Genomic DNA, 14,855 nt, shown 5'->3' on the forward strand with positions numbered 1-14,855 from the left:
ACACACACACACACACACACACACACACACACATATATATATATATATGTGTGTGTGTGTAAGAATAAAGTGGGAAGAATACTGCTGTAGTTGAATTATTGCACCAATACAGTTAAGACAGCCATATAAAGAATTACTGTACCTTTCAGTCCCCAGTGCACAGCTGAAATATAATGAATAAATGATGAAATTATAACTGCTGACAGGTGAATTCAGTCCAAGTGCCAGTCTATTGACACTGAGGGAGGAGCTGTGAAGTTCGATGGCCACAGGCAGGAATGACTTCCTGTGGCGCTCTGTGGTACATCTCTGGGGAATGAGTCTATTCCAGTCTAAAAGATGTATAATGACTATAGAGACACACAAAACAACAAAAATGAAGCAAAATCACCACAGAGTATGTTAATCTTGTTCCAATGTAGAAGACGTGTTGGGGCCTTTTGCATTTCTGTGCCCAGGGGCCCACTGTCTCATAATTTGCCCATGCAACTAACAGCACTTCATAAACACTGATCAGCCAAAACATTAAAACCACTGGCAGGTGAAGTGAATAACACTGCTCATCTTGTTATGATGCAATGTTCGGCTGGGAAACCTTGAGTCCTGGCATTCATGTGGATACCACTTGATGCGTAGCACCCACCCAAACACAGACCTAGTACACCCCTCTCATGGCCATGACACTTCTTGATGACAGTGGCCCCCCAAGCAGAACAATGCACCATGCCACACTGTAAAAACTGCCCAGGAATGGCCCGAAGAACATGACAAAGAGCTCACTGCATCGACCTGGCCTCCAAAGTTCCCATATCCCGATTTGATCAAGCATTCATGGGATGTGTTGGTACCCCAGATGTACCCCCCATCCATTGTGGGGCCATTTTTGAACAGATTCTGCTCTGACATGTCAAGGCATGGACACAGGACCTCAGGGGATGTCCTGTGGAGTCTGGTACCGGGGCACTGGCAGTGGATCCTTTGAGACTGGTCGGTCGTGAGGTAGGGTACTGGCATGTCCCACGGATGCTTGATCAGACTGGGGATGTGGGGACTATGGAGGCCAGGTTGATGCCTTGCACTCTTTGTCATGTTCCTCATGCCATTTCTGAGTAGTTTTTGTGGTGAGGCATGGTTCATGCTCTGCTGGGGAGGGGGGCACTGCCATTGAGGAGTGTAATCGCCACGAGAAAGGGACTTGGTCTGCAACGGTGTTTGGATTAGTGAAGTGCTTCAAGTGGTGTCCACATGAATGCCAGGACCAAAGATTTCCCAGCAGAACATTGCATTTAAACGAGATGGTCAGTATTATTAGATAGATAGATAGATAGATAGATAGATAGATAGATAGATAGATAGATAGATAGAACTTATCCATCCCCAAAGGTAAGTTTAATTGTCCAGTAGCTCATAAAAAACAACAACCACACTTCCCCTCATCAACAATAATACAGTGAGTATTGAAACAGACATGAAATAAAATAAGTTTTAAAAAAGTGCATAAATAGAAATTAAAAATTAAATTAAAATTCATTTATTCTGAGGAAATCCATGTATGAGTTAGATTATAGTAAAATAAAGCCATTTATATTAGGGGGAATGTCAGAACCTGACTTGAACCAGTGCATCGCAGATTATGGCTCACACTGCCGCCCAGTGGTGACAGAGGGTACTGCGTGATGACGCGCCCACACTGCGCTACTTACGCAGCCCTCCGTCGCGACGTAAACACGTGCACTTCGCTGCTTCCAGGTTACAGTTTTTTTCATTCCACCGTCATCCTCGCGCTCTAGCATCACTCCCTGACAACAGCAGCGATGGCGGAGCCCGTAGCATCGGATGCGGCGGCCACAACGGACGCAGCAGAAGCGGCAGCATCCCCGACCCCGGGCCTCTCCCCCGCAGCCAGCCCGGGCTCGGAGCCTCCATCCATGGCTCTGTCTCCCACGGCGGACGGCTCCCAGCGGCTGCTCTTCTCCCACGACCTGGTCTCCGGGCGGTATCGCGGCTCAGTCCGGTTTGGCCTCGTACGGATGATCCACGGCGAGGAGGATTTTAACTCAGACTCGGACCTCGATGATGGCGGAGGGAGAGGCGGTGGCGGTGGAGGAGGAGGAGGTGGCGGAGGAGGAGGAGGACGAGTCCCGTGTGGTTCGGACACTGAGAGCGGTGTGGACACCCCGAGTCGGCCTCTCTGTAGGGGATTTGTCCGCGTCCAGTGGTACCCTGAAGGAGGAAAGCAGGACATCAGGGAGACAAAGGTACCTCACACCAGCTAATGTGTTAACTGTTTACACTGATACTCGGTCACTCCCTCAGCCTGACATGAGGGCTGCTCTGCTTTTAACCGCCTGTTGTGGGTTTATAGGAAGAGACGAGTCTACTCTCCAGCCTGTCAGGGATAAGGTTCACTTAATCCATCTGCCTAAAACGCATAACCTAGCTCGCTAGCTGGCTAGCATTCAAGCACACATGCTAGCTAGCAGTTTAGCTCGTAGCCTCATGTCACTCAGCTGGTGCTGGCAGGCTGAGCAGGGCTGCTCCGCCTGATTGCATCCAGCCGCTGGTGCGACAGGTAGCAGCTCTCTGTGTGGAGGTGCAACCACAGGGATTGGCAGGTGCAGGACCCTGCCAGGAACCGTACACCTATTGATTAGCTCATCCATGACTCCGTGTAGCTCCTCAGCTGGGTGTGACTTGGCCTGACACCAAACATTGTCAAACACTACAGGTTATTTGATAGAGCAGCCGTTACTATTTACATAATGTCTTAGTTCCTCATCCAAAACACACAGGCATCATGTTTCAGGCCAGTCTGAGCTCACACCTTCAGTGACAGACAGCTAACACAGATAAGCTCTCATCGGATTCACTGTGAACTTGTGATATCTTGTCAGTTTTTCCATAAATTGAAATTAGACTAAACCACATCTGAGCTGAAACAGTCAGTTAATTGGTTGGTCAGTCAGCTTGGAGACTAATTTGAATCATTCCCAGAGGAAAACACATAAAAGAATGAGCCAATTTCTTATTTGGAGATTACTAAATTCAGATCTGTTTCTCCTAAACCCCCATCTTAAGAGAAATAAGGAGCAAATACATACATAAATAAAGTAGCAGGAGTTGTTTTGCTGTGCTCATAGGCTTCTCAGAGGTGTCTCAACTCTGAGAACAGAAAATACACAAAGTTGAGACTTGATTTTGGATCTTACTATGATCTCAACAGCTGATTATATCGGACAAATACAGATTACTGCAGCGAGAGAGGAAAGAGAGTGCTTATATTAAATTAGGATCGGGCTGGCAGAAGAGGGCTGAATTTAAGAAGTATGAAAAAATGGTCAAATCTCATAATGATGTTACATTAAGCTCAGCTGTGTTTAGGAGAAACAGGCTGGACAAAGAAGAGATCTTATTTTGCATTTCCTTTCCTCTGGGCTAGTTTCAGTCCTACATTAATCCACGTCATTTCTTCATTCTAATGGTCTTCAACTAATTATTGTATTGATTAATCTTGTTTTCTTGATTAATGCCAAAAACATGCCAAAGCCAAAGTTGACACCTTCACCTCCAACCAACAATCCAAAATCCAAACCTACTGTAGTAGCATACCAACACAACCAGTGAGTATTCACACCTATAAAGCTGGAACCAAGTGAATTTTTGGCATGTTTTCTTGACCAGTTGCAGGTGATAATAGTAGTACATTTAGGCTGGCTAGCCTGCAAACACAGCAATAGTCAAAGCTTTTTTTTTCAAGAAGACGTTTTACTGAGTTATTGTAGTTGAAAGACCCATTCATTAACTTGGTTAACCTGCTTTTTGGAGCAGCCGCACTTCATTTAGGTCAAAAACCCATTGTTCTTCCACTGCAGTCTTGGCAACTCCGATTTAATTCATCATCGAACATGACAGGCGTCAATATTAAGACAGTATCAAAGGCAGTGACAGCAGGGTAACTGCCAGTAAAAGACAGCATCCTTTTGCTCCACTCGGAGACACAGTTGGATGTACTTTTAATGGATGTTTCATTGAACACTGCACTCAGAGTTGCATCTGAATGAAATTTTAATTGATAAAGAAAAAGGAAATCTGCTGTCGTCCATACTCTCCAGGGCTTCTCTAGATTTCTCCTGGGCTTTGTGGAAAACACCCACAGGGTTTAAAAGAGGACTGGTCTGGAAAAAGCTCATACAGACTTGTGTTAGAGACACAGGATGGGACCAGAAGAAACCTATTTCAGGGCCCACTGTTACCTTGCTTTGTCTTTTGTGCTAAATGTTCTGGTCTGAGTGTCATTCAACGTCTGCCACAACAAAGGGTCTGTTAAACAATGAGGCTGATGTTTACACACCTCGTGGTCTGTTAATGCTGTGTCATTATTAGTCAGCGTCCCCAAATGATCTAGCGTGTGCCAGTGTGCGCATGTATGAATTTCATTCTGTAGTATTATTGTTTTAGGTAGGTTTGTTGTGTGTGTGTGTGTGTGTGTGTGATTTCTTGTTGGCTTATCTGCGTGCGCCACATGCCCTGTCTCAGCAGGCTCTGTCCTGGTTGCATATATCCTGAGAGCGTGGTGAAGATTCCAATCAATAATTCATGATTACTTCCTGCAGTATGCAAAGTTGCACATCTCTAAGATGATATTTCTACAAAATTCTGACTCATATTTATTCTGCAGTCGGCACCTCCACTTAGAACGTTTTCTCTCAGGGGCAATCAGTGGAGAAAAAAAGTGCTGCTTAAAATCTGCCACACTTGTCAGGGTTTCTCCTGAGGTCAATAAAACCAGCATTTTCCCAGCAAAACTAGGATTTTGATAGTGACAGCATAGCAGCAACCATTATGTGCAAATTATAAATTATCCAAAACGGGTAGCCAGCAGAATGTTTTAATTTTAATGCATGAAAATTGAGCCAGTTTAAAATTGCTCCTTGTAACGTTTTACCTCATCAAATTTCATTGTCTGTGTCTTTCTTGCACCAGAAGGATCTGTGAACACACATGTGCAACATTTCCTTTGTCCTTCATAACAACCTGCATTGTGCACCAGGTTTTCCAGAAGTGGTGTGAGAATAAACAGAGGAGCCTAATGAAGATTTGTCAGCATGTATGATGCTCTGGTATTATTTTCGAGGCGAGCTGATTCAAAAGACGTGTGACCAGCTGTAGCTGACAAGGAAGTTTATCTGCGTCTCACAGACTCCCTAAAAACACAAACATCAGGACATCACACAACAACCACACAAGACACACCCCACAGGAGATGGTCTGTTAGGAGGGGAGACAGCAGCACAATGGAGAGTGCAGCTTTTTGTGCTGCCGTCTTGTGTTGATATCCTGAGATGTGTGTTGTATAAAAGTCGTAATGTAGCGTCTCATGACTCTTCAGTGTGTGACGCTAAATGAAGAATGTTGCTTAATGAGCAGCTTGTTAATTAGAAGTAATTTCATGTGGAAACAAAGAAATGATGCTTTGGCAAACTAAGAGGATAATCATTTGTTAACCTATTTGTCAGTATACACATAGCTTATCTTTGGGTTTTGAAAACTTTGATACTACAGCAGAAGCTAACGGTGGCCATTTTGAATACCCTGCTATTGCATTGCCTTTGCTCTCATAGGGCAAAGACATTCACCTTGGTTACCAGAAATTGTATTTCATAATATACTGTATTTATTGCTAGCAAGGTTATGTCACCATTCACATTTGAACTGAACCCAACAGTACTTTTTTTGATACTTTACTCTCTCTGTAATAACAAAACTGTAAGTTTTGAACAAGCTGCAGGGCTGATGTCGTCTCTTGGTACTCCGTGCTGGTCAGCAAGCGACTCTGCTCCTTTGTTTTTCTGATCACACGTAGCCCTTATCTTCTGTCTGTCTGCTTGTGTGTGTCTAGACATGATTGACAAATATGTGGATTAAGTACATAATTTGAAATAAACCCAATTGATACCAGGCTATCTCTAAAATAAAATAGACCAGACGCTGAATCTATCACTGCAGATCACGAGCTGGCCATTGAGATCCGTGCCGCGGGTGCTGAAAGGAAGTTAGTAATGCTTCCTGGTGCTTTGGTGTTTCATGGCACCTCTGCCTCCTGTGGGAACTGGTTCATTCTCACCCAGCTTATGCTATGGCTTTCAGAAACGGAAATTTGGTGCTGATTGATTTAACGTGAATCGTACTCAGTAGTATCTAAGGCTGGGGGTCGTCGTTCGATACCTTTTAAGGTATGGACTGAAATAACCCAGTACCACGTAGTCTTGAAACTACTCCAGTCAAATGAGACATGCATTCTATGCTTTTGGTACCCAGATCTAGAGAAAAAGACTATTTGTGTGGTCTTGCTCGCAGCAAATCACCGCAAGCATCCTTCAATTTAATGCAACATGTGATTGGCCCACCACCTCATCAGCTACAACCCAAACAGTCTGTGGTGTGGTGAAGTCGAGCACAGTGTTTTTGAAGGAGGCTGGCAGTTTAGTATGCCGAGATGTCACCGAAATGTTCAAAAGTACAGCTGCACTACACACCTTTGGCATTTTAGACAACTGAACACTTCAGTTCACATGATGGATATCGAATCATGTTGAAAAAAAGTGATCTATTTGGTAGCACTTTAAGGGCACTGGTATTGGTATCGTCATTTTTTTTAAACCATACCAAGCTGTAATTGGGTTGGTACCCTTGAAAATGCCGAGTTTGATACCCAACCCTAATGCTAGCATAAGATCAAGTCTACTTTGATAGAGGATTTTATTGGTATTGCTCACTTAAACATCTCTGTAAGTTCAACATATTGTACCTTTTAGAAAAAATGTGATTCTGTGATTGTCCTTCATGTACACACACTGACATGAGGGAAATGACATATTTACTTCTGTTCCTCTGAAGATTTGTGCTCTCACACAAACGCACACACAGCCACACTGTCCTGCACGGCACTGTCATTGAACTGTAGTAACTGCAGGTCTACCGCCATGATCACATTTGCACAAACAGAGTACTTTTTGATCAGAGCTCGTGCAGCAGCTGCCATCTGTGGTCACTTTCTGAGGCACTCAGTCATTGACTCTCAGACGAGCTCGTATTAGCAGCCTCTAAAGTGTGATAGGCACAAGTTCCACAGTAGCCTTGAAATGGGAACATGTCTGTAGCTCACTACTTCACTCCAACACATCACATTTCTTGCTCCCCATGAAATCTTAATAACTATCTCCAGAGGAGGTGATGGGGCTCAGATCTGTATCTCAGTGCAGGTATGAACGAGGACACCTCAGTTGTTGTCAGCTGCACTGCCTTTGGTTTCACAGCGAGTCACTCAGGAACATGGCTGACTTATTTTCATTGCCTGCAGACGCAGTGATTACCTCTTCTTTTTCTCTGTGTGGTATACTTAGAGTGGATAGTGTCGTCATCATCGATCATCGTGCCCACTTTTTGTTCACTCTATAACTGTCACCTTACGTGACTTACTGATGATTCACCTTAAACCTTCTGCTGCAAAGGCAGACACGACCAGATGCTCAATGTATCTGAACCTCTTTTGTGTTTTTAATAGGACGGTACAGTCATACATACATAATCCTGTAAGGACAAGGACACTGTCTGTGCTTTATCAGCAGTTCAGTACTCTGACTATGGATTAAGATGATTATTTTCCTCACTGACCTTAAAACTACTTACAGAAGGTGCATGTTACTGGAAGGCCTGTTACTGTTGTCAACTCGACACTGACCCAGTTTACACCTTGTAGCACATAGAAGAAAGACATGAATTAACCTGCAACATACCTGATATGGCTTTCTTGCAGATAATTTAAGAATGAGTGCAGAGATTTTGACATGACATGGCATTTAACAGCTAAAGCCTGGCACACACAACATGGCAATGGGGCCAATTTTTGGACCTGATGCCCCCCTCCAAACAATCGCCAGAAAAGCCCCAATTATTTTTGCTGCTTTTAAAGATCATCTCACCTATTTTTGAGGTATGTCTAGAGTTTTCTTTTCTCTGAAGGCAATCCTGGCCACACCGATTTCACGTTGCAGAATTAAACATGTTCACTATTTACGATTCGATATCCATTTGTGTGGGAGAAATCCTTAGGATCGCCAGCGGCCTGATAGGTCTCAGTTGGTTTTAATGCAGTGTCACATGAGATTGAACTCACACCCTCTCCATGATTTTTTTTTTTTTTTTTTTCTTTCTTTTTGAATTTCCCACAGAATAACAGCTAGTTCTTCTTGCCTGTTGTCCGCCATTTTTGTTTGCTCTAAAGTCACGTTTGATCGTGCAACATTTCGGGTTTTGAGAGTCAGTTCTCTGGTTGTTCGTGAATGGGATCTGTGAGTGTGTGGTGTGCTGTTTTTGGCAAACGGTTGCTTTCCACACACTGTCAGAACAGAACTGTTAAATTCATCATTACGTGTCGTTATGTGCGGGGTGTCTGATATTTTTAACATCGGTTAAGATGTAAAAAATCTGACAGTGTGGGCCAGGCTCTAAGGTGTTGATGAACGGCGTCTTGACACTGTGGCCAGATGTGTTTGTGCTATATGCCTCTGTGTAGGTAGTGAGAGGTAATAGTTCTTTAACATGCAGCCTGTGTAGTAAAGGATTTTCTGTACGTCTGTGGATCGCAGGGCTTTGGTTACCATGGCACCCAATAATATGTTTTTTTCCCCGATGATTTTGATGCTTTAGGTTCATTTTCAGTATCTTTTTTTTTGCCCGAAGGGGATAATTTTGTTATTATTATTACTCACAGTGTAATGATCTAAAAATAAATTCTAAAACTGTGGTTTGAAGGAAAACTCAGCGCCTGCTTTGGGCCTGCCACAGTCAGCATTACCAAACACACAGAGCCCTGTTGCTGCAGCGCAACCTTGGAATTTCCATCCAAGGACAGAAGTGCACTGCAGCAGCAGGTAGCTAGCAGTGGTACACACAACGAGGGAACAGCAGTGCAGCGGGTGTCTGAGATGTCCTTCAATCTATCAATCATTTGATAACTGAACCACTCGTCAGTGCACTGCTGAGACCTCCAGAAGTATTGTAAAGTAACTCCTGGTGTGCGTGTATGGTGATTCAGCAAGCTCTCTCAGTCTGTGCATTAATTTCAGCTCTGTCAGGGTGGGTGTCACGATAGTGGGGTCAAGGTGAGCTGTGACGCCACCCTGACCACATGCTTCTCCCTGGAAGCAGCAGCATTTGTGACTGTGGGGGTGGAGCAGGTGGGGCAGCAGGAGGAGGAGGCTGGTGTGGTAATAATGATGAGCAGGCCTGACGGCTGCTGCTGACTGTACTGCAGAGACACAGTGATGGTGAACAGTGAGAAGAAGTCAGGAAGTGGGTGAAAGAGCTGTAAAGTGGATGGAAACTATGTGGGGAAAGAAAGCACTGAGTACCAATTAAAAATGTCACCTGGGTCTCAAAGCCACAAGGAGAAAGTGAAATGAAACGAAACACAAAATCTTGACTGGAAAGGTTGTAATGGGACAGGCAGACACTTCGGTACCAGATGGCTGTTATGGTAATGTGCTGGCTTTTAGTCCTTGAGATGGTAAGGTCCCACCTTCTGCTCTCTGACCCATTTTAAATTCCCAGCCTCCTTTGCTGCTGTCTTAGTCGTTGCAGTAAAACTACTTCATCCTGTTACAATGCCCTGGAGTTGGCAGCACTATATTGCAGTCCTCTTTACCTGAATGCAGCCACCATCAGATTGCAGTGATTTGTGTTTAATAAATCCTCCTCAGCTGTTTGCAGGTCACATTTAAAGAAAAGCATCAACATTTAGTTGCCTGTTTTATGTAATCACTCAGTTGCAACGAACACTGAAAGTCACAGACAGTTGATTTTAGTTTGCTGCTTGAATGTTTTATTTTTGGGGGGTGGGACAAGAGTATCAAAAAATATTAGATAATAAATGGAGTCTAATGCTTTATGAAGTGTACAAGGAGACTCCTGGGGTTTTATTGCTTTTATCTTTATCTTGATCTTTTATTGTGCTGACAGTCTTTGATTTTGCTTTAGAGACACCACCTGCTCAGTGAGGCAGATTGTAACCGCAACCTCTGTCAGTCAGTCACACAGGGAAGCTTGTTTGTATATACAGTACGTAGGGCTGGGTATCGTTTGAAAAAAAAAAAAACAACAACGCAAGACACTAGTACCAATACCAGTACCCTTAAAGTTATACAGCTATCAATAGAATGCTTTATTTGACACCCATAATGTGAATAGAGTGGTGTGTAGTATAGCCATACATCCAACCACTCAAAGCGCTTTTTACACTACGAGTCACATTCACACATTCACACACTGGTGGTCGAGGCTACCATACAAGGTGCCACCTTCTACGCAGTTTTTAACATTCACACACAGATGGAAGCATCATCAGGAGTAGGGATGGGCAAACGATCAAAATTCATTTTTCGATCATCAAACAGTATCCGGACCTATGCCAGGCATTGTAGGGGAAACACTGCGACTATCGATCAAAATTATTTGTGATCGATCAAAAGCCTTAACAATCAATAATCGAAAATTGATGCCCATCCCTAATCAGGAGCAATTTGGGGTTCAGTATCTTGCTCAAGGATACTTCGACATGCAGACCGGAGGAGCCCCGGATTGAACCGCTGATCTTCCGATTGGTGGACGACCCGCTCTAACTCTGAGCCACAGCCGCCACAAACTAACATCTTTACCAAATACAACGCTTCTGGTGTTGGAGTGTGATGTCTGCTCCAGGGACATGGAGTCCACCCAGCTGTCCACACACAGTCACAGGGCTAACTGTTAGCATCACACAGCCTAACGGTTATTAACGTGTGTAACAACAGAGTCCAGCCATTTTATTGTTGTAGTGAGTTTGTTGGGACCGTTAAACGGCTCAGTCTTGGATGTTAGCTGCTGCAGCTGTGTTAGTTTGTGCCAACTGGGTAGGTGTTAAACTGACTGTTTGCTGGGACGAGAGCGGCTCTGGAGATGGCAGCAACAGAAAGTTTACTGATCCAGGGGGGAGGCAGGACAGTCTGCGAAAAGGATCAACTGGAGAAGATTTGATACTACTCATTTTGGTCGATATTGTAAAGGTATCGAATACCCATTCATAACAGTATGTGTGCACAGCCAAAGAACTGAGAGGACCTTAAACGTCTGTGGCAGGTTTGTTGACAGATGTAGTAGCAGAAGGGTTATATGCATTGCTGTGTGACCCCCACCCTCTGTCCTGTAACCTTAGCATGGAAAGTCATGATGTCATCCATGAGCTATCAATCTCTTTGGCAGTTTTTACGCTGGAGGCAAATCTTTGTGAGAACTACAATTATTCAACATAACTTCATTGATCTTGTAACAGTAACATGATCTTTTTTGCACTGAACATTGTTTGTAAAGCAGTTGGAAAAACTGTTTTAAAGGTTGTCTGCTTATAGCAAAGGGGAGATTGTAAAAAAACATTAAAATACAATGGTGTGAGAGAAGAGAGAGAGAGGACTGCAGGTGCGGAATGACCTCAGGGTGACTCCCATCCATCAGCCTGCCTCTGCCCTCATCCATCCAATACAGAAGTCTGGTTACACCCCCACTGACCCACAGAATAGAAGCGTCTCTGTCCTTAAAGCGCAGACTGCTGAATTACATCTAAGTCACTTTACCACACAGATTTCCCTCAGCTCTCATCCATCCCCTGCTCGTGATCACCGACAGTTTTCTTTTTCAAAAGCATTTCAGCTGTGAGATTACCAAGCACTTGGAAAGTGATCATCTTACTGCTAAAATGCTTTTAAGATACAAATGGTAGCGTTATTGTTCTTGGAGACATCGAGTTTGCCTGAAAGTTATGGATTAGTAGAGCTGTACCGATTGTTTTGTTTTTTTACATTCTAAACCTCTATTGAGGTTTTTGATTGAAGCCTTGAATGTCTGTCATCACCCTAAAACAGGGTGTCTGCAGGTTCTGTCAGTGTATCAGTGTCTTAAATTCAATTTTATAATTATTAAGCCTTAAAAGTCATTGCGTAGTTTTAAATTTGAATTTGTAAGGTCTTCATTGCCACAGACATTTTTATCTAATTTTATTTATCCTTTTCATTTCTTTTTGTCAAAATGAATCAAAGTCTGTGTCAAAGTCACATTTCTGATGTTACAAATCTTTAACATATTGACAAACCTAACGCTGTCTTTTTACTTAACACTTGATCTTAGCCTGCCTGCTGGAAAAATGTCGATTAACCTAACCCACTCTAATAATCACATCCCCACATAAAACATACTTCTGCACAGAGCCACATATATAAAACTTGCCTTCTTACTTACCTGCAGTGCTTGACTAAGAAAAAGATTTGTCCAAAAATCAGTCTTAAATTTGATTTAAAAATTATTAGGTGTTAGGTATTATTAATTATAGGTAGGCCTATTAAATGTATTAAATTTAAGAGTCTTATAGTTGTAGACACTCTGTAAAAATACAAAAAAAAAAATCCTTAAATTTCTCAATGTGAATATATATTAATATTACACACTATAATAGTGTTACAACCAAAACAGATGTTTGTTTTTTTATTATTGCAGTTATTTAAACGTTAATTATGGTGCTGTTAGATTGCTGATACACCACCTGATTAATACAGGTGTGTGCCTCCCTTTGTGTATGACAAGCAGGAGAAAGAAAGAGATTTTTGGCTGCAGTGAACATGTTGTTTATAAAAGGCTAAACGCCAGCAAATACAAAGAAAAATATAAAGACCATTTCTGGAGAGAACAAGATACACACCTACTTTGCGGCTGCAGTCGTTCCACTTTTCCATATTTTGACCTGATAAACTGCATGTTAGGGCACATTAATCGGAGTATGCACGGCTGCATATAAACAGGATAGTGAAATATTTTCATTAGACATGTGAACAGCTTAGAAGGAATGTTGTATTTTTTGGAATAAGGATGAAAACCCAAAATATGTGTGCATGTAAACATAGTCACTGCTATGCAGCCACCACTGGAGATTAATTCTATAAATACTGTAGTATAATACTAATATTAGTGTAGCCTAATCTTGATCTGCAACTGTATAAAAATAGTGGATTAAACAGAATGAATAAGCATGCAATAAAGAAAACAAATGAAAAAAGGATCTTCGCAGTGTTTGAATGTTGATTTTATAATTCTAGTGTCAGCGTTATAAATGAAGCTTCAAACTGTTCGGTACAGCCCTGTGGATAAGAACAATATTTCTTGGAATAAACAATGGCCATTAAAATATCTTTTAGTCAAATAAACCACACAGAAATGTGTATCATTAGCCTGTATCCTGTAGCTCTTCATCTCCACTCACATATTCTCACCATGTGCAGCTTCTAAATGAGCAAACAGTCAGTGTGTGAGTTGAAATGGCCTTCAGCGGTGTGCAGTAGCTACAGCACTCCTCTACTGAGCAGGCTGGAGTGATCACATTAGCTATTTCTATTTATTTGCTTTACGCACGCTAATTAACTTAGCACCTAAGCCATTTATTCTGTCCAATTCAATCTGCACACACCTTTCTCTTTCAAATAATCATACTGATCTGTTCTATGCTTGTGTTTACGCTCCACACTGCACATGCCATTTGATTTGAAATGGTTTCTAAAATGCCTTTGTGTGGGGAAAGATCAGTGGGATTTGATGTAGCCTGCTGTGGCAGTGAGGCTTTGGCTTTTGAAGCTGACCTAATGGCTGAAAGTCAAAAATAGATCACCCATAGATATCTCAAACTGTACGTTCTGCTTCAAATGTGCCGCATTAACAGCCTCAGATGAGTGTACGATTGCCGACACCCGTGCCTCAGCACTGTTTGCTCAGGAGCTGTCTGCAGGTGCTCAAGGTAGGCTGGCAGACGTTGGTGTAATCTGGGACACGAGGCTGCTGCCAAGGCCCACCCAACAGCGCATTGGAGTGCAGAGCCTTAGTTATGGTTTTGATCAGGTGCCAGGCAGGCGCAGGAACACACACAAACAGGTTTTGTCATCAGACACTGAGGTTTTGTATACTTCTCTGAAAACAAGAAAAGCAGCTCCAGTGCTGCATTGCTGTTGTTTATCAAATCTCATGGAAGCCCCCAAGCTCAGACATGGCTTAACAGCTGATGCATACAGTCTTCTTCTTCGTGTCGTACACTGAAATGAATCATGCATAATATAAATATTCACCTGCAGAAGCTCAGGCACTTTTTAGTGACTGAATAACACAAACATGCATTTTAAGACTCTGACACACAGGTTTAGTTTGTAGTTTGTGCCTCCAAAGTAACGTCCACTGAGCTAACACTGGTGTTCAATGATACAGCTTAGTAGGGATGCACTAATTTATTGGCCTAACATCGATATAGGCTGATATCAACACGTTGACTGTTACTGGCTTATCAGCGAATAAGATGACATACACCGATGGCAATGGCCGATTCTGTAATGTTGTTTTGTTGTTTGCAGTCAGACCTGCAGGACAGCAGCTGCATACCCAGCTGCTGATTCAGAGGAGCCACTGGCTGGGTGTGACATTGACACGCAAGAGCGCAACAGGTGTGGTTTGTGTACAAATAAAAGTGAAAGATAGTGTCAGCCCTGTGGGAGTATTACATTATCTAAGAGAAAGGTTGGTGACAGGCAATCTCCATCGTTGCTTAGGCCCAATTTCCAGAAAAGCATCTGCACTTGGATACTGGAGAAATACTCACCTCTGTTTCCCAGCACTGGCACAAATGGCACGCAGATACCTATGTGTTCTGTGCAGCAACACAGAGAGTGAGCAGCTGCTCAGCTCTGTGTCTCACCTCTTAAATGAGAAAAGAAAAACAGAGTCAGCTGCAGCAA

General features: G+C 42.9%; 1 protein-coding gene across 3 annotated transcripts in view; it reads left to right on the top strand.

Annotated features, from left to right (window-relative positions):
- Positions 1–1,161: 1,161 nt before the first annotated feature.
- ube2o (ubiquitin-conjugating enzyme E2O) overlaps positions 1,162–14,855 on the top strand; it is a 52,179-nt gene continuing 38,485 nt past the window's right edge. For 2 of the 3 annotated variants that reach the window (XM_050043543.1, XM_050043542.1), the window contains exon 1: positions 1,162–2,258. In XM_050043543.1, coding sequence (XP_049899500.1) covers positions 1,815–2,258 — 444 coding nt within the window. In that variant the 5' untranslated portion in view covers positions 1,162–1,814. The remainder of the gene's footprint in view (positions 2,259–14,855) is intronic. The other variant, XM_050043544.1, reaches the window with a different exon arrangement.

Source organism: Epinephelus moara, chromosome 5 (genome assembly GCF_006386435.1).
Source record: "Epinephelus moara isolate mb chromosome 5, YSFRI_EMoa_1.0, whole genome shotgun sequence".
NCBI classification, from domain to species: Eukaryota; Metazoa; Chordata; class Actinopteri; order Perciformes; family Serranidae; genus Epinephelus; species Epinephelus moara.